The sequence below is a fragment of the Knufia obscura genome (assembly GCF_036327395.1).
Source record: "Knufia obscura strain CCFEE 5817 isolate CBS 148926 chromosome Unknown scaffold_5, whole genome shotgun sequence".
NCBI classification, from domain to species: Eukaryota; Fungi; Ascomycota; class Eurotiomycetes; order Chaetothyriales; family Trichomeriaceae; genus Knufia; species Knufia obscura.
In genome coordinates this window covers 869354-887363 of record NW_027042691.1, presented here as the reverse complement: position 1 = coordinate 887363, position 18010 = coordinate 869354, and the positions used below count along the sequence as shown (strand labels likewise).

The window sequence follows — 18010 nt, the reverse complement described above, 5'->3', positions numbered from 1 at the left end:
CTGGAAAGTTGCCAGCACCTAGAAGCCAGCGGGTCTGAATGAAAGGCTAGGATTGCATCGCTCCACTCAAATAGCTGTGTCTGGGGCACTAAGGTCGTCTTTCCTCAACATGGTGCTTGAGTTCTCTTTGTCCTTGCCAGATTTGAAGCCTAAGACCAGTTAGCAACGGCAGGTTGATAGCACGAATTTCCTCACCAGTATCGATCTTCGCTTTCTTTGTCATCTCAAAGTCCATCGCCGACTCACGACCTTGCTTGGTGCTCTTTTCGCCAATTGAGTTCTCCGTGATCAGGATCTTTGGAGGTGCCAATGGGTGCAGGTCCAATTCTGGAGAATTTGGTCGCTTTGGGCCTGCTAGAAACTGTTCCCTACTCTTCCTTTCCCATTCTGGCGTCGTCTTTTCAATGTATTGTTCCCATTCTGCATGAGCTCTTTCCTCGGCAGCCTTCAGTTCTTTAGAATATTTAACCATACTGACGAATGAGGTACCACGCTACGCGCTCGATAGTCGGTATCGCATGGTAGACATTGCAACAATCAGCTGCAGATGAACTAATATTCAGCATCGCGAAGTGCATGTAGCTGTGCAGTATTCTGTTTGAAGGTGACTTGCCGGAGAATACGCGAGCGAGGCTGTCACATATCACTGGTGCCCTTCACGAGGAGAACATGGTCGTCAGCTCATGAATGACTATCACAGCTCTTCAGTTTCACCGCATCAAACCTCCAAGATCTCGCTCCATGCCGGCAACTCGCGCTTCGAGTGCTTTCTTCTTGGACTCTAATTCCTGTATGGCGTCTTCTTCGGCAGCCAAGTCCTGCTCGCTGAAAGCCATCGGCACTTGCTCAGGTGCATCATGCTGGTTGTCACGATCACCCTCACCATCACGGGTGCTGAATCTGCCCATGGATACCTGCTGGTTAGAGATCTGGTTCTCGTAGCTTGCAATCGACCGGGATATTTGTTCGTGTCTAAGGCGTAGGGCCGAAATCCTGTCCATGGCACCTGACACCTCATAAGCAGCGCACAGCTTTTCAGCGCCTTGCAACAGGACCTCGATATCAACACCTCGACCGCGACCACTATCACAATCCGAAGCACGAATCTGGCGCAACATATCATTGCCTAAAACCCTTGCTACGGCAGACGACTGGCCATGACTGTTGCCATAAGCAGTCTTGCGGCGCGAAGCCGGATCAGCACCCTGACTTCTTGCGCCAGAGGCGCTGAGGCCATTCCTGAAGTTCGGGTCGAGGGAGAACAGGCCGCGCTCATGTGGTTCAGTGTCGCGGATCAAGGCAGTGATTTCTTGGTTGTGAAGCAAGGCATTTGTGAAGGGTCTTGAAGGAGGAAACCTGTAGTGTATCAGTATTGGTCTTGGTCAAGCTCACCATGAATGCGCACTCTAGCTCGCCTATCGATTTGGCAGAGAGATTGATCTGATCGAGGTGGTTTAGCAAAGCCATGGCACTGCAGCGTCCGTGACATTCAGAATCTGGAATATCGAAAGCACCAATTGCTATTTTGTGAACATCGCAACGTTGAAGTAGAAGCAGTAGTACACCTCCTTCGAAGGTGTGCTGGATGCAATGTTTTGGTAGTCGCGCATGCGCACCTTCCGATTCATCTTCCGCAGGGCGACGGTGACGCGATGCCGCAGTGGCCTTGGACCCACATTTGACAATCGACACTCGCAGCCTCATCATGATTACAGCATTTCCACTAAATGTTTTGTGATTCCTACCTACGTTGTAAGTTAACTTGAGTCTGGCTACCATTTAAGTAGCCCCAATAGACGCTTTAGTGTCTAAGGTATTTTTCGACACCACCCGACCCGCCACCCATCTGCGTCTCTCCACGCAGACGATAGTCCTCCGGCAAGGCCGTCTTCTACCCCGGGTCGAGGCATAGGATAGCTTTGCAGCTGAACACTACACCTTCTCACCAAAGCATAGAAAGGATACGATTTGCGACACGATCCCATATACACACCGCATTATAATCGCCACGAACTCTCGAAGGGCGGCGACATCAGGATGAGCGGAGATAAATCGAAGCGAAACAGCGTCAGCAGGTCGAATGATTCCAAGTCCAAGGACAAGTCGAAGGCTGCTAAGGATACGAAGACGACCAAGGACAATGACGGCGACGAGGAGATGACGGTGGTTGTGCCACCTCCCAAGACCGATCAGAATGGCGACGTAACCATGAATGGCGCCACTGAACGAAAGGAAGAAGAAGTACCTGTTGACCCCAAAGTCAAGGCTGCGACCGGTGGGTGATCTGAGCAACAGTGCTATGGGGCATCAGCTAACGGATACCAGACATCAAAAACAATCTTGCTCTGTTGGAACGAGCAGTCAGTTTATTCGACCCTCGTTTCACCCTTCGCGTTCTGCGCTCAATACCCTCGATCCGCAAGCACCTTTCAGCAGAGCTGTTGTCTCGTCTTATCATCGAAACATACACTACACCGACGCAGACGTCGTTCGCTCTCCTCAAGGCACTGGGTGATGAGGAAGGGTTCCCGAGATCAGACGCGGATGCGTGGGCTAAGAAGAAGGACACACAAAATGCTGCACAAAAGGGTCAAGCATCACCCAAAGAGGTGCTGCCGGAAGTTGATATCTACTTGGCCATTCTGCTGCAGGTCTACTTCCACGACACCAAGAATATTGATGCTGGCGTAGAGTTCTCACAGGGGCTGGTTAAGCATTTGCGCAAATTGAACAGAAGGACATTGGACTCGCTCGCCGCCAGAGTCTACTTCTACTATTCTCTGTTCTTTGAAGAGACTGAGCCGTTTCCTCCTTCGCCCAACGCAGCGGTGGTGGAAATCCGGCAGACTCTTCTCGATGCGCTTCGAACGGCTACGCTGCGCAAGGACCAAGATACCCAAGCATCGGTCACCACTCTACTCCTCCGAAATTATCTCTCAACCTCTCACATCACACAAGCTGATTTACTCATCCAGCACTCGCAATTCCCGGACTCTGCCGCCAACAACCAGGTCGCCCGTTACCTCTACTACCTCGGTCGTATTCGTGCCATTCAGCTGTCCTACTCAGAAGCCCACGAGCACTTGATTGGCGCCACCAGAAAAGCTCCGACCTCGTACAAAGCAAGTGGTTTCTATCAAGTATCGACAAAGCTGCTCATCGTTGTCGAGCTGCTCATGGGTGACATCCCGGACCGAGCCATTTTCCGGCAGCCCAGTCTGGAGAAAGCTCTCGCACCCTATCTGCAGCTGGTGCAAGCTGTATCATCAGGAGACGTGACTGGCTTCCAGAAGCTTACCGAGAAATATAGCTCCACCTTCCGTTCAGACAGCACATATACGCTCATCCTGCGGTTACGACAAAATGTCATCAAGACTGGTATCAGAATGATGTCGCTTTCGTATGCCCGGATCTCGCTGCGAGATATGTGCATTCGGCTCGGACTCGATAGTGAGGAGTCCGCAGAATACATTGTGGCAAAGGCGATCAGAGACGGTGTCATTGAGGCAACATTGGACCATGAACATGGCTATATGAAGAGTAAAGATGTGGGAGACATCTATGGCAGTCAGGAGCCATTCGATGCGTACTCGTCCAGAATCAGGGCCTGTCTCGCGCTACATGATGAGAGCGTCAAGGTAAACTACTACCCTTACTCAGCACTTCGTATTTGAAGCTAACGTGACCACAGGCAATGAGATTTCCCATGAACCAGCATAGGCTCGAACTCAAGAATGCTCAGGAGGCACGCGAGCGAGAGAGAGAACTGGCAAAGGAAATCGTGGATGGAGATCTGGATGAAGAGGATGGGCCGGGCGGCGATTTCGAGGGCTTGTGATCCTCGATGGCATTCCTGCCTGAAACAATAGACCAAGCAAAGCATGCAATGTGTCATCTGATGGCGATGCAATACATTGCGCCCAATCATATCGTGCAGAGGTAGACCACGATGCAATGGCTTTCAGCATAGTTGAACCACCTGGAGTCGTGGCACAGTCATTATGCTGAACGTGCATGTTAAGGTCACAGATTACATTTGACAACGCAGCCTGCCTTCTCTGCCGAAACTGAAGCCAAGTGAAAAAGTCTTCGTCCTCATTCATGCTTGCTGTACTACAGTAGATAGAATAGTAAAGACCGACCTTCGTCGTGCTCGACACACTACAGGAAAGGGGTATTTTTCTGCTATCAGCACGTGACGATAGTCTCTCCTTCCCCACACGAAGTTTGGGAACTCCTGAACGGGCCACATGCGCATGAAACCACGTCTCGTAAGCCGGTCTTAATACTGGGTTCGCCGCTCTTTGCAACTGCGAGGACCCGGCAAAATGCTCTTCTCAACGCTCTGGTCACTCAGAGTACTACTCTTCCTCTTACCGCTATTATCCTACGCTCTCAAGTTCGAACTTCAAGCAGAGTCGAGACCGCAGGAACGATGCATACGGAACTTTGTCAACAGAGATACCCTTGTTGTTGTGACTGCAACCATTGACGGATCGAGAGGCGATGGGCAGAGGGTGGATATGCACGTACGTTAAGACTGGCAGGACAACACGAGCACGAGGGTCAAGAGGGCGATCAAGTGCTAACTCATGGCTACAGATCAAAGATGCAGTAGGCAATGAATACGGCCGACCGAAAGACGTCGCAGGGGAGAAGAGGATGGCGTTCACATCTCTGGCGGATACAGCGTTTGACGTCTGTTTCACAAACACCATGACTGGGCGATGTATGCGATTTCCCTTTGCTCTTGCGCAACACTGACCCTTGCTTCTAGCATCATATACAATGACCCGCCATGTCGAGCTCGACATTGACATTGGCGCCGACGCACGAGATTGGTCTGCTGTTCAGGCTGCGGAGAAACTACGACCTGTGGATACTGAGCTCCGGAGGATGGAGGAGAATGTCAATGAGATTGTGACTGAGATGGAGTATTTGAGGATGAGGGAGCAGAAGCTGAGGGACACAAATGAGAGCACGAATGAGAGGGTTAAGTGGTTTGCTTTTGGGACGATCGGCATGTTGGTTGGGCTGGGTGCTTGGCAGTTGGTGTATTTGAGGGCGTACTTCAGGTCGAAGCATTTGATTTAGATGAGGGAGCCGAGGAGCTGCGGCAAAAGAACCCCGTATTAACAGACCTACCAGTTCCTGGGTACTGAATATGGAGCGAACATACCAGTCAAGGGATGATAGCGACCATGAGCACCAAGGCAGTGCTGAACATGATGACGGTACGGTCTTACATTTGAAGCAATACTACCAGTCTGTACAACATGCATGCAATCAGCAGTTCCAACCCCGTCGTCGTCGATAGCAGGTCGACTCACGGCAGCGGTCGCGTCCCTTTACTGCTAACAAGCACCAGGCACTGTCACTCTCCCAAACAACCAGCCTCCCACCCACACCCGAAGTCCGACCCCGACACATCGGCCCGCCCTCCACGTGCGCCGACACAAAGCAACACCATATATCCATTACAGCCCAAATTTGCGCCAAAAAAGAAACCAAATGCAGAGCTACGCGGCGACGAATGTGTCAATGGGACTGGAGTCACTCGAAGAAGGTTTCCTCAACACATCAAGTTGCGACTCTCATGCCATCATCATTAGTAGCGCCTGTCTACGGCAGGTCTCCTTTCGGGGGGATCAGGTAAGCTCGAAGCATGGCTTGTTCGTGGGATCTCCTGATTCTGAATCTCACTGGGGTGAACGTTTCGTCGAAGCGTGGTAGCCCACCCTTCGGGGAGCGGGTGGGAGAGGTTTCTTGGGGGAAAGCGGGGGTTTATGTGGAGGTGGTGGTGGGGTGGGAGGATGGCAGGTTGTGTTGAGTTTTTTGGTTTTGTTTTGTTTTTGTATTGTCTGCTAACAACGAGGCAGGTTGTGTTGAGTCTGGTGGTTTGGTTTTTTTCTAATATTGTTTGCTAACAACGATCAACGATCAGTGAAGTAGTGTGAGAGGCGCAGGTTCGATTCGCGGGAAGGAGCGATCAGCATTTTGATTTTGCGCTCAGGTATGCAGAAAAGCAAGTGATATTGAGACACAGAAACCAAGAGTGATAACAGATGCTGAAAGATGTGCAGGTACAACAGCCTTCACTTTTAAACTTTGCAGCCATGTCAGACTCCATGTTTCGACGACGTGCAGAAGTTAACCTTATCTTCACTTTTGAAGTTGGTCATTCGTACCTCCACTCGATGCCTCGAGTCAATTTCTTGGAGCATATCGTCTGCCTCGTCCACCGCAGCTTGCCATCAGCTTATTCTACGGTCTAGCATCACTACTATTTACGGCGCACCAGCACCAACTACGGCAAACCATATCGAGGTCTACGGAACAACATTGCGTGCCTCTGCCACCAGACAAGATGTGTAAGTCTTCCCATTTCCTGCAGCATCTCCTCTGACCTGCATAGCAGCACGAAGCTCTCCTCGTTTTCGGCGACAAGATGAACCCGCAAGCTCATCATTGCCAGATTCGCCAGGCTCAACTTCCTCAACCATCACTGGCTCAGAAGAAGAGCCCACGCTATTGGCTTCCTTGACGAAAGCACTAGCTGAGCCCAATCGGTAAGCAAGCCGCCTGATCGACCGCGTGCTACATTTGACACGAGAGCGTAGGTTCGCACAAGGCGACATAGTTACAGTCTTTGTTGGCAAAAGAGAAAGCGATTTAGCTTATACAAAGATCTACTTTGCGCCAAATCACCATATTTTGCAGCTAGCCTGAAGACTTGCTGGACCGGAGATACGAATGAGATCTACCTTGACGAGGACGAAGATGCGTTTGGGCACTTCACGAACTGGATCTTTCGAGACACCATACCTACGATCGATCTCGGCTCCTGTGAAGGTCTGACTGAAATCACTGCGTTCTACAAGTTGGCGGATTTCCTTCTCATCGAGAGCTGCGAAACCACATCATAGACGCTATCTCGAAGTACCTCAAAGCGCGAACATGGGGTCTCAACTTCATTCCGTTGTCCGTGCTACGGGAGCAGAATTTGCACACCACGCCACTGTACAAGCTGGTCTTGCGCAGCTCGGTACACATGTTCATCAACGGACCCGAGACGTTCGACGAAGGTGCGGTGAATGATTTCGAGTCTCTGAGGGACAAGCCTGAGTTGTTGATGGAGATTCTCGAAGAAGTGCGCGAGTACAATAAGAAGCCGTATGGTCAGGTCTGGAAGTTTCATCGATGCGAGTATCATGAGCACGAGGAAAGTGCTATATGCAAAGCTTGAATTTCTCGTAGCATGACATGAGATGGGCACATACTGCGAGACAACATTGATCGGGCTATTGGAGCATGCTGTGTGATCAGAGTGACTGAGACTGTGTTGGTCATGCTGTTGAGGATATGTTTGTGCGGCCACAGGGCAGGAACAACAACTCTGGAAGAGGAAGGAACATTCAATGGGCTCTATTATGCGAGCTTGCTTTTGATGATGAGATATTGCAGATGGAAGATCGGGCTCGAACATGCAACGAGGCACGTCTCCTCTTGAAGTGCATCGCAGAACATTTATGTCGTGTAAGTTCCATTTCTGGTTCCGGCGCTCCAGCATATGTTGCACTTTCACTGCGACTGGATGGCTTTCACCGCATATGCGTGTTTGCTTCTCGCATTATGAACGCTCAGCTGGTTCTTTCCACCCTCGTTCTTTTGTCTTACCGATATACCCAGACTCTTGACTCACCACACCCATATTCCTTGTCAATATGGCAGACACTCACCCTACTCCCGATGACGCGTTTCCCTCCCGAGATGTTGAAGATGCTTCAGATGTACGCGACAACCAACGTCGAGAGGAGCAAATGGAGATTGAGAGCCCAAAAGACTTGGGCGAGCAAATGCAACTTGACAACATCGAAGGCACCGACCCAAAGCAGCCAGAACTTCAGCCGCAAGAATCAGAGGCTGGCGTCCAAAATTCAGGGCCATCGGTAGGCCCAGCAGAACAGCATATATTGACAAGAGAAGAACCGAAGATGCCAGTGAAGCCTTCTTCGAGACCCGCAAAGTAAGTTGCACGCGATTCAATATCATGTACAGCCTCTGACTACCTCCAGATACACGCGACGAAGGATTGTTACAGTCTTAGTGGGTAAAGAGAAAGAACCATACCACATCCACATGGACCTCCTACGAAGCCAAGTACCGTACTTCGCTGCGAGTTTGAAAGAATGTTGGAATAACAACAAGGTGCCACAAGAAACTACTCTGGAGGACGCCGACCCTGCCGATTTTGATGCCGTGGTGCACTGGCTATACGAGAAGAAGCTACCAGCATACAAGCTAGGTCGAACTTGCGAGGCCGACGAAGACGATAGTGGCGACGAAAGCACGACGGCGTTTGTCAGCTGCGGGCGGCTATCGTCCATCTACAAACTGGCGAATTTTCTTATGATGCACGATCTTCAAAATGCGCTGATCGATGCAGATATCTACGACAGCAAGACAAACCACAGATGCTATGCCTTATCGGGCCTGTCTGAGATCTTTGACTTGGAGCTTGCGAACACGCCACTCTACCAGATGGCACTACGATCATATTGCGAGGATACCATCGACAGGAAAGCTATTTCTGAAGACTTCAAGAGTGACGTACAAGACAGCAATGCTGAGCCACAAGTCTTGAAAGATATCTTTCTGCTGTGCGAAGAACTACGTCGAACGTCCTGGACACCGTTGTTCGAGGAGGAGGATAAGTGCAAATATCATATTCATCCTGATGGGAAGAAGTGCGCACAGGAGTGACCTGTCGAGGTTGATCTTCCACGAGTTGGCCCAAACCACGAAGCATACGACCGTCACCGCGACTCGTTATGCGAGAAGTCACCTTATTTTGCCGCTGCACTCAAAGAATGCTGGAGCCAAGACAAGAAGGAATATCTGCTCGAAGACATCGCTTCAGCCGACTTCGACCTCATCATGCAATGGGTCCATAAGGAACAACTGCCATGGTACCTCGCATCTGGCAGCACTCAAGCCAGGTCTCGGCAATGCTGTGATAACCATGCGACAGATGTACGCGCTAGCTGAGCGATGGGTGACATACGATCTACAGAACGCTCGCGTGAACGAGGAAATCAAGGACCTGAGGTTTACGGGCAATAACTGGGACTGGTCGGGACTGCGAGATGTGTCTGACCAAGAGCTGTGCCATACACCATTCTACGCCCTAGTCATGAGGAGCTTGGTAAGCTCGCTCCCCGAGACTGATCTTGATGACGAGAAATACAAGGAGGCCATTGATGGTCTGAGCGAACGTCCTGCACTTCTGCAGGAGGTGTTCCTGCAGCTGCACATGTTCATCCATGAGAAGTGGGTCCCGGTCAGCGATGCACCGAAATGCGACTTCCACATTCATCCTGATGGACAGAACTGCTCTTATGGAGGAGGATATTAGGTCAAGTGAATTGGCCTACGTCTGGGGCCGGCTATCTCCCAACCTTCATATGGTGTCGAGCGATGAAGGTATGCACATTCAGGAGTCACGCCTCTGAGGCGATTGCTGGTGATGCTCTGCAAAAATGAATTCGGGCCCATTGATGGTTAATGACCGCGCGACCTTCAGTTACGTGTAAAGCTTTTATGGCCCTATGATCTTCTCCGATTCACCATCCATGCTCGACTCAGTCAGTTCTCATCAGTTCCGATTCGCTCAGCTTACCTTCAATGTGTTGATTCAGGTGAGTTAGCGGTCAGTGACACACAGTTCCAGACAGATCTTCTTCATCACCCGAGCAACTCCAGTTTCGCTTCCAGCCTCGTCACCCATCTTCATCGCGACTCGGCCAGCCATCGTCGATTCAGCCCAAGGTCTGTTCACCCGAGATCTATCTGCCGAGCGACGTCGATCTGCTGGCATAAACACATCCCACCGACTGCAGATCCGCACGACCATTGACGATATCATGGCCGACTTGAATGGCAACGCGGTGTCAGGCTCGAATTCAGACTCGACCGCGATCAGTACTTCTTCTGCCAAAAGTACGGCACCCCTCAAACCCTCAGAGTATGTCTAGCCTCATGAGTCAGTGCGGCCGAACACTAATCGTTTCAGGTATGTCCATAGCGAACTCATCACAATCTCTGTTGGCGCCGAGAAGAAGAAGTACTATGTTTACAAAGATCTGCTCACCGCGCAATCGCCTTGGTTCGCGGCTCGGATAAAGCAAAACTGGAAGCGGGATCCAAACGAGGTGAATCTGGAGCACCACGAACCTGTAGCGTTCGATATTGTGCTGAACTGGATGTTCAACCCTAACATCGATTCAGAGCCTTCAGTGCCTGTGGGTGCTCTGTTGCGGAAGCTGGGCTCTGCTTACAAACTCGCTGGCGAGCTCTTGATGTTCTCTCTGCAGAACGCACTTGTTGATACGAGTCTGATCAATCAGAGAAGCAGAGACAGGTCCCCGAGCTTTGAGACTATAGTCATGCTGTGGGATATGGATCTTTCCACCACTGAGCTCTTCCGCATGGCACTGCGAGCCTGCGTCAGAACCGTCATGTTGCAAAGCAAGCAGAGGAGCCTCAACAAAGTTCCAGGTATGACCGAAGTCTACGCACGGAGTGATCTGCTAAAGCTGGTTTTCCAAACGACATACCAGTATGATAGAGCACAATGGCCACCGCCAATCAACGAGCCTCTATGTATTTATCACGAGCATCCCGATGGCAGGAGGTGCAACACACAAGCGCATTGAGAGAGAATTGTGCACTGCAACCTCTACAACCAGTGCTTAGCTAGGAAGTGCAAGTCAAGTGCATAGTATCACAATTCTGTTCTGTTTGAATATGCTGCCAATATCACTGACAATGTTTGCTTGCACTTACGACTCTGAACTATAAGAATTAGGTCGTCCCTCGAGTTTGTCAAGCTTTCTTTTCAGCAACAAGCAATGCCGTCCTCCACCTCTGTTGTTGCACAAATTACGACCGTAACTGAGAACAATATGGAAGCTATCAATTCATCTTCTTCTACGCCTTCGACCTACCAGGCATTCGCTACATCTATTGGGGGTAGCTCTCTGCTGCCATCTAAGTAAATTGCCGTGGTGCATCAACATCGTGCTCTGCTGACGCTGGTACTAGATATGGGATAATCGACCTGATCAGACTCTATGGTCTTGCTGATCGCTTCATGCTTGTGAAGATGAAGAATGATATCATCGACCTCGAATTCCGCGCACTTGTCGAAGGTGACTGCGCATGGGATTTTCAAGGGCTTCTGGATGTCTTCGAGGCCGAGCTGTCGTCTACGCCACTTTATCAACTCGCCCTGAAGAGCTCAGTACGTCTCTTCATGAAGACATCAACCAAGGAAGTCCGACAGGACATGGAGGATACTATGGCGGCGCTTGTGGAGTACCCCGACTTGTCCCATGATGTGTTGAAGGCTATCAGCCAATTTGTCAAGAAACCGTGGCCAGCAGTGGCCAAATCTCATCCATGCGACTTTCATGACCACTCTGAGGGGGATCAATGCGAAGGGGGATGGGTTTTGGAGCAAGGAAAGGAAGCATACATCACAATCGCCAATGGTAGGAAGAGGATCAAGCTGTCGTGATTGGAGGGTCGACCTATCTCAGGGTCGGAGGACAGATCATCGATATCCGACATTCTGTGGACGACGTCAGCCTAGTTGCTCCTGACCAGACCACGTTGGTTACTCACTAGCATGTCTTCGAAAATTTTGTCTCGTCTCAGGTGACCACTTCAGACCTGCTAGTGAAGTGTGGGAAGGCACAAGAAGCAGCTGCCACATCGCTGTGGTCCACAGTCCCAGCAGCGAGCCTTGCCAGGGTTATCGCAGCCGTATGAGCAGCAGAGTTCGCTATTCTCAAAGGCTACCTGTGGCTGTGTCAGTGAACAGACCACGATGTTGATATCAGCCAGAAATATGGAGACCATCAGAAAATCAGAAGGGTCTTCACGATGGCGGCAGAGTTAGAGAGTAGTAGGTTCGAGCGGAAGTCTTTGCTCCTGTAATAACAATGGCAGAGGTTGCAATTCTAGGAACGTCGCTGCGCTCAGGTTTTTTGTGAGGGATGGTTGCGATTCCAATGCTTTCACATTCAGTCGACGAGTGGAGCATGCTCTGCAATTTGGCAGAATGTCAGGAGTCCAACCGCCGTTGCGAATGCCAGAGTTCGAATACTGGTGGACTGGCGATGCTGAAGTGCCTACATATAGGCCGATGTTGCAATGTTCGCGAAACCTAAAGTCCTCTTCTTGCAGGGACTTGCTCAAGCCATCTGAAGTCCACATCTCACTGATCTTAACCTGGCAAGATCGGAGGCATTCGATCCATATACGGGATACATGGAAGGTGCGAATGGACATCAGAGCATTATGGTAGAAGCTAGAGAATCTGTACGAAGGGCAGATATCACCGCTCATGAGCGTGGCACATTCGTATAACATAAGTCGTTACCGCCCTACTGTTTCGCGTGATTGCGCTATGTCCTTAAGCGAGCCTCTTCGCTAGCCTTCACATTTGAACGCATCTCCAAGCGTTGCCGTCGGCATTTGAACCGACAGGCGGTTACGGTGGGGTTCTCCGGTACCGGGGCACAACTCCGATGCCGATCCATATTATGAATGCCATGGTCCCTTTGAAGGCCCAGCACCCAAGGTCATGTTCCTACCATCTCTTCGTCTTCTCGGCAGAAACTCTACCAGAGTACCCAACATGAAGCTTCTCTACCCGACATCCCTTGCGCTCGACGTCGAAAGCCTAAAGGGCTTCGCGCCCTCACTTCATCCATATGATGTCAGACAGCCAATTCCGGACGAGTTAACCGATGCCGAAATCATGATAACCTGGTGCAACAGCGGTGACAACCTCAAAGATGCTGCGAAGAAGTGCAAGAACTTGAAGTGGATTCAGAGTCTTGCCGCCGGTCCCAACGATGTTCTCAACGCTGGTTTCGACAAGTCGGTTACTGTGACTACTGGCTCTGGGCTCCATGACCATACTGTCGCTGAGCACACACTTGCGCTTCTACTTAATGCCGCCCGGAAGTTCTACGAGATGCGCGACTACCAGTTGCAAGGAAAGTGGCCGCAACATCTTGGTGGACCGCAGCCTGACAGACCGAAGGGTAAATTCACGAGTTTGAGAGGTGCGAATGTCACGGTTTGGGGATTTGGCAATATTGCGAAGACGCTTACGCCACATTTGCTGAGTCTTGGTGCGAATGTACGTGGTATTGCACGATCGTCTGGGATCAGGAATGGCATTGAGGTGTACGGTGAGGACAAGATTGGTGAGCTACTGGGAGAGACAGATGCGCTTGTGATGATCCTGCCTGGTAGCGAAGCCACGAAACATGTCCTCAACAAAGAAAGACTCGGTATGCTGCCGGATCATGCTTGGATTGTGAACGTTGGGCGAGGCACAAGCATTGATGAGGAAGCTCTGGCTGATGCCTTGGACGCGGGCAAGATCGGTGGTGCAGCATTGGATGTGTTCCAGAAGGAACCGCTGCCCGAAGGCTCGAGGTTTTGGAAGACGCCAAATACGATCATCTCGCCGCATGCTGCTGGTGGAAGGCCGCAGGGTTCGGAGGAGCTGATTGCGTACAACTTGAGGAGGTTTTGTGCAGGACAGGAGTTGAAAAATGTAATCTGATGTTGAGTCGTGAATCCTTAGGATCGAAGATGTACTGATTGGTGCAAGGTATTTGTCGAAGGGAATAGCTCACCATCAAAGATGAGAAGCAAGCTCTAGTCATCAACTTTGTCAATTCGCCGGATGTGCTTCATCCCCTTCGATCAACACATCACAGATATGCGCCCCTCTTGTCATGCGAGTTGGGAGAATAGACTCAATCATGGAAGTCGCACTTGTCATCACGCTCAAGAGTCACACGAGGAATCAAAACGCGCTAGCGACCCTTCTAGCTTTAAAACGACTAGCGTGTCTTGTACTTCAACCGAAAGTCGCGCACGGTCGCGCTCACCCTCCTTCCAAATCTATCCTTTGGCGTTCCGGCTCAACGGTGCTAGACAAGTATTTTCTCCCTGATGAAGCTCGCTGACGTTTCCTGAACGATGAATGACCTCAAGCACGAGATGCGTTGTAACGCACGCACAATGCTCCTCGGTGGAACGGCCCGTTGTTGTCGTTGTGTCCCAGCAAACACAGACGATTGTAATGCTCAACATACAATAGGAAGAAGTGAGCCTGGTTGAGCAGCAATCAAATCGTAAAGAGCTCTACCTTTAGTTCTACGGCAAAGTGCATGAGGCAGAAACTGCCGGAACAACATCCTCTTTCAAGTTCTGTTCGCCATCTGGACGACTTGTCCAGGACGTCTCTCGTCATGAAAGCACCGACACGCTCACAAAGAGAAGCTGGACCAGCATGGCTCAGTTGCTTCAGATCCTTCCTCTAGCATCCTACGGGGCCAGTAATTCTTCTACCTCTCAGTTCTTCTTTTTGGATCCGTGCCCAACAAGATTTCTTATCACTAAACAAGAACAGGACTCGCCCAAGCATATTCGAACGTGCCCCAATACTGCGACAAAAAAGTTCGAACTATGGCTCCTGAAGAAGACGCCAAGACCAGTGAGCATAACAGCATCACCCTGTAGCGCCGACCTTGCTGACAGTGAAGTAGAACCTACCACTGGCGATTCTATTATGACCTCCGAAGCCAACTTTGCCCACGAACATACGGCAGGACAGTAACGCGAGACGGCCAATTTGCAATTAAGCAGATACTAACATTCGCAGATACAGTCAGTCAGGCATTACTACTATCGTCGTTGGCCCTGAGAAGAAGCTCTTCTATGTGCACACCAATCTCCTTCGCCAGAAATCAGAAGCTTTCCGAGCAGCTCTGTCCGGCAAGCGGAATAAAGGGTCCGATGGTGAGAGCGAGATAGTCTTGGAAGACGAGGATCCTGACGTCGTGGAGACCATCATTGACTGGATTTACCATGGCACCCTACCGAAGCTCACCACCACCAAGCTCAATTTCAGCCTCTGCCTCCTGTGCTACAAGTTCGCTGAAACTCGGATGATGTACAGCCTGAAGAACACGATCGTCGATCTGTTGAGGAAGGATTACGTGCAACACAGCTACATTACTGAGGCTACGGAAGTGTCTAAAGCATACAAGCTTGATCTCGGCAATACACAAATAGGCAAGTTTCTGCTGAAGTCAACGGTCTATAAGATTATGGGAAATCACATGATCAACAAGGGCGGTGACGCTTGGGAAGATCAGCTCATCGAAGCTTGCGAAGATGGTGAACTTGCAAAGGACATCGTCAAGGATGTCATTGCTTACAGAAAGGTTCCATACGGAGCGCCATACGAAGGAGAAGGCTGCTTCTTCCACGAGCACTCTGATGGTAGCGCCTGCAAGCAATAAGCGACCATAAATGTACCAGGTTCAAGCGACGCAGATGAGTTGAATGGGCTGCTAGCACCACCTATCGGCAACAGCTCACGTCAGGGATATAGGCCAGTGTTACGCAAGGCTAGTCAAGTTCTCAGGGAAGACAGCTCAGCATCGCAAAGGTGAACATTCTGTCAGAGCGAAGGTCCTCCATCAATAAAGAAGGTCAGCAGCGAGTAGCTTACGCTTTGGTATACTAGCTACCAAAGTTTCGGCTTCCACTATATCTTCACCATTCACTTTGTGCGGAAAGCGATGCCCCACTCAGCTTCGTAAGCTCCACTTATCGGCTCTCGTCTGCGCTGCGCATTGCAACCCTTCATCAACTCTCACGTCGAAAGACGTATCACTCCATCCAATATCCATATTCCTCATTTCCTCTCACTATGGCGTGGAACGGCTCCAGGCCTGCTGCCATCTTCAGAGAATCAGCTAAGCCGCAGGATAGTCAGTCAAACACTCTACTGAATGATCAGTCACAGAATAGCTCGAAGGTCTTCCAAGATACGCCCGAGAAGTAGGAAATGGCACAGCTATGTGGCCATGAAACTAGAGCTGACATTTCAGATTCACGCAGTCAGATATCGTCACCATCTACGTCGGGCCTGAGCGACACCGGTTCACAGCACACAAAGACCTCCTCTGCTCGAAGTCCGAATACTTCCGAGCTAGCCTCAACGGCAAATGGGCGGAAAGTACGAGCAACGTCCTCGATTGGAACGATGAAGACGACACGGTTGAGGTAGTGAAAACCATGATGACTTGGCTCTATGGTAATAGGCTCGACATTGAAAATGTGGACCACGAACATCTTATTAACTGCTACCACTTCGCACACAAGCGGCTGCTATTAGACTTTCAGAACGAGCTGGTCGACACTTTGCGAGCTTCTCTTAAAAAGAGGAAGGAATACCTAAGTATAGAATGGCCTGTGGACGAAAAGCTTCTCAACCTGAATGCTACGCCGCTGTACAGCTTCATGATCCAGAGTGTCATCTGGCACATGATGCAGAACAAAGAAGAGTATATAGAAGGTGGTGAGGACGCAGACGACACCGCGGTGCAGCTCGGTCGGGCTAACTTAGGCGAGAATCTCGTCAAGGGGATGTTGAGGTATCTGCAAGCACCCTACAAGGATCCGGTCAGATGGAAAGGATGCCACTTTCATGACCATTCTGATGGTAGTCACTGCGGGAGGAGGAGGTAGGAGCATGCGCAGGTCAGTGAGGGATCAACGTGAGGAAAATGTTCAAGTCAGGAAGTGACCATTAAGCGCAGGCATAGTTTCAGTTACTATGCGACTCGTGCCGCCATGGCTTGACGATGTCCTACTGAATCCACCACCGTACAGAAAGTCATCGTCGAATTTCAAAGACGACCAAGATGGCGCTTACAGCTACGATTGTTGGCGACGTGAAGTCCCGCAGGCTGGAATTGCAGGAAAGGACATCCAAGAGAACATAACATAAGGCTTCACTTTCCTTCCACTTTTGGCGCTTAAACTTTGAATCTCGGAGAGAAAATCTGTCGTTCTTTCCTACTTTGCTTCGTCATCTATCTTCCACCTCATCGTTCTTGCCCTGACTCGATCGCACACAGCACCACCTTCTTCTATCACCACTTGTCTTGTTCACACCAATTGCCTAACATGGATCCTGAACGTTAATCGTCGGCGGAATGGCGTCAACATCTCCTACACAAAACAAAGATCCTAAGTCACAAGCGTCGGCCAGCCAGAGCACAGAAACTATGCCATCGTCGTCAGCGCAGCCTTCCACTTCGTCCGAGCCTACCCCCGATACGCCTCGAAGATTTGTCACTTCAGGGATCCTGACCTTGTACTTCGGCAAGAAGCGCAAGAAGTTTGAAATTCACAAGAGTCTGCTGATGGCAAGGTCGAAATACTTGGTCTGCCCCTCCTTCCATTCTGCGTTCTCTGCCAGCATGACTTCAAACAAACGAAGTGTACTGGGACGACGAAGATGATGGCATAACGACCGAAGCGATGGAGGTCTGGACCGACTGGCTTTATGGACGGAGGATCGATGGCGTGACAGTGGCTCTATTGACTCTGTTCGCGTCATACAAACTTGGGGAAAAGAGGCTCATGTATGACTTCAAGAATGCTATCATGGACGCCTTTCGAGAACGCCACGTTACAAAGAACCAATATTGTAGCGCCTCGAATTTAACGTTGAGCACGAAATTAGGTCTGCAAGGTACTCCTCTCCACACATGTATAATCAGATGCATTGTTTCGAACATACACCGGAAGCCAGCATTATGGGAGAGGGCTACGGAACAATCAGCCAGAAACAGCAAAGAGCTCCGTGAGGCGATGAAAGATGCTGAAATGGCATGGAGGATCATGGAAGGGCTCATAAAGTGTAAAATTGAGCCGCACAACAGTCCTCATCCGTTGAAGGGATGCCATTTCCATGACCACTCGGATGGAAGTGTCTGCGACGCGAAAGGGGTCAGCAAGTAGTGCACTCGCATGGGTGCGCAACTGAGTATGAGCGATAATGTGTGCATTGATATTGATGGCCACGCACGGAGATGTAGTTGCGATGGCTCTGATTAGGGGG

General features: G+C 50.4%; 12 protein-coding genes across 12 annotated transcripts; 10 read left to right on the top strand and 2 right to left on the bottom strand.

The window, feature by feature from the left end:
* Positions 1 to 66: 66 nt before the first annotated feature.
* Positions 67 to 472, bottom strand: PMZ80_005122 (uncharacterized protein; the record flags this gene model as incomplete). The annotated part of the gene is made up of 2 exons (XM_064873543.1): positions 67 to 149; positions 196 to 472. 2 exons carry the CDS (start codon positions 470 to 472, stop codon positions 67 to 69), a joined length of 360 nt encoding a protein of 119 aa, XP_064730647.1.
* Positions 473 to 710: 238 nt separating this feature from the next.
* On the bottom strand, positions 711 to 1467 carry PMZ80_005121 (uncharacterized protein; the record flags this gene model as incomplete). The annotated part of the gene is made up of 2 exons (XM_064873542.1): positions 711 to 1356; positions 1406 to 1467. 2 exons carry the CDS (start codon positions 1465 to 1467, stop codon positions 711 to 713), a joined length of 708 nt encoding a protein of 235 aa, XP_064730646.1.
* A 570-nt stretch (positions 1468 to 2037) lies between these two features.
* Positions 2038 to 3838, top strand: RPN3 (26S proteasome non-ATPase regulatory subunit; the record flags this gene model as incomplete). Its single annotated transcript, XM_064873541.1, has 3 exons — positions 2038 to 2275; positions 2326 to 3638; positions 3692 to 3838. The coding sequence occupies 3 exons, from the start codon at positions 2038 to 2040 to the stop codon at positions 3836 to 3838; spliced, it is 1698 nt and encodes a 565-aa protein (XP_064730645.1).
* A 490-nt stretch (positions 3839 to 4328) lies between these two features.
* Positions 4329 to 5094, top strand: ERV25 (vesicle coat component; the record flags this gene model as incomplete). The annotated part of the gene is made up of 3 exons (XM_064873540.1): positions 4329 to 4529; positions 4603 to 4729; positions 4778 to 5094. The coding sequence occupies 3 exons, from the start codon at positions 4329 to 4331 to the stop codon at positions 5092 to 5094; spliced, it is 645 nt and encodes a 214-aa protein (XP_064730644.1).
* Positions 5095 to 6367: 1273 nt separating this feature from the next.
* PMZ80_005118 (uncharacterized protein) lies at positions 6368 to 7246 on the top strand (the record flags this gene model as incomplete). Its single annotated transcript, XM_064873539.1, has 4 exons — positions 6368 to 6371; positions 6416 to 6569; positions 6725 to 6846; positions 6927 to 7246. The coding sequence occupies 4 exons, from the start codon at positions 6368 to 6370 to the stop codon at positions 7244 to 7246; spliced, it is 600 nt and encodes a 199-aa protein (XP_064730643.1).
* Positions 7247 to 7724: 478 nt separating this feature from the next.
* Positions 7725 to 8763, top strand: PMZ80_005117 (uncharacterized protein; the record flags this gene model as incomplete). Its single annotated transcript, XM_064873538.1, has 2 exons — positions 7725 to 8026; positions 8076 to 8763. 2 exons carry the CDS (start codon positions 7725 to 7727, stop codon positions 8761 to 8763), a joined length of 990 nt encoding a protein of 329 aa, XP_064730642.1.
* A 259-nt stretch (positions 8764 to 9022) lies between these two features.
* PMZ80_005116 (uncharacterized protein) lies at positions 9023 to 9415 on the top strand (the record flags this gene model as incomplete). Its single annotated transcript, XM_064873537.1, has 1 exon — positions 9023 to 9415. One exon carries the CDS (start codon positions 9023 to 9025, stop codon positions 9413 to 9415), a length of 393 nt encoding a protein of 130 aa, XP_064730641.1.
* Positions 9416 to 9632: 217 nt separating this feature from the next.
* Positions 9633 to 10715, top strand: PMZ80_005115 (uncharacterized protein; the record flags this gene model as incomplete). Its single annotated transcript, XM_064873536.1, has 3 exons — positions 9633 to 9698; positions 9735 to 10024; positions 10073 to 10715. 3 exons carry the CDS (start codon positions 9633 to 9635, stop codon positions 10713 to 10715), a joined length of 999 nt encoding a protein of 332 aa, XP_064730640.1.
* A 195-nt stretch (positions 10716 to 10910) lies between these two features.
* On the top strand, positions 10911 to 11578 carry PMZ80_005114 (uncharacterized protein; the record flags this gene model as incomplete). The annotated part of the gene is made up of 2 exons (XM_064873535.1): positions 10911 to 10915; positions 11104 to 11578. The coding sequence occupies 2 exons, from the start codon at positions 10911 to 10913 to the stop codon at positions 11576 to 11578; spliced, it is 480 nt and encodes a 159-aa protein (XP_064730639.1).
* Positions 11579 to 12703: 1125 nt separating this feature from the next.
* PMZ80_005113 (uncharacterized protein) lies at positions 12704 to 13645 on the top strand (the record flags this gene model as incomplete). The annotated part of the gene is made up of 1 exon (XM_064873534.1): positions 12704 to 13645. The coding sequence occupies one exon, from the start codon at positions 12704 to 12706 to the stop codon at positions 13643 to 13645; it is 942 nt and encodes a 313-aa protein (XP_064730638.1).
* A 735-nt stretch (positions 13646 to 14380) lies between these two features.
* PMZ80_005112 (uncharacterized protein) lies at positions 14381 to 15395 on the top strand (the record flags this gene model as incomplete). Its single annotated transcript, XM_064873533.1, has 2 exons — positions 14381 to 14388; positions 14753 to 15395. 2 exons carry the CDS (start codon positions 14381 to 14383, stop codon positions 15393 to 15395), a joined length of 651 nt encoding a protein of 216 aa, XP_064730637.1.
* A 413-nt stretch (positions 15396 to 15808) lies between these two features.
* PMZ80_005111 (uncharacterized protein) lies at positions 15809 to 16629 on the top strand (the record flags this gene model as incomplete). The annotated part of the gene is made up of 2 exons (XM_064873532.1): positions 15809 to 15939; positions 15990 to 16629. The coding sequence occupies 2 exons, from the start codon at positions 15809 to 15811 to the stop codon at positions 16627 to 16629; spliced, it is 771 nt and encodes a 256-aa protein (XP_064730636.1).
* Between the last annotated feature and the right edge of the window lie 1381 nt (positions 16630 to 18010).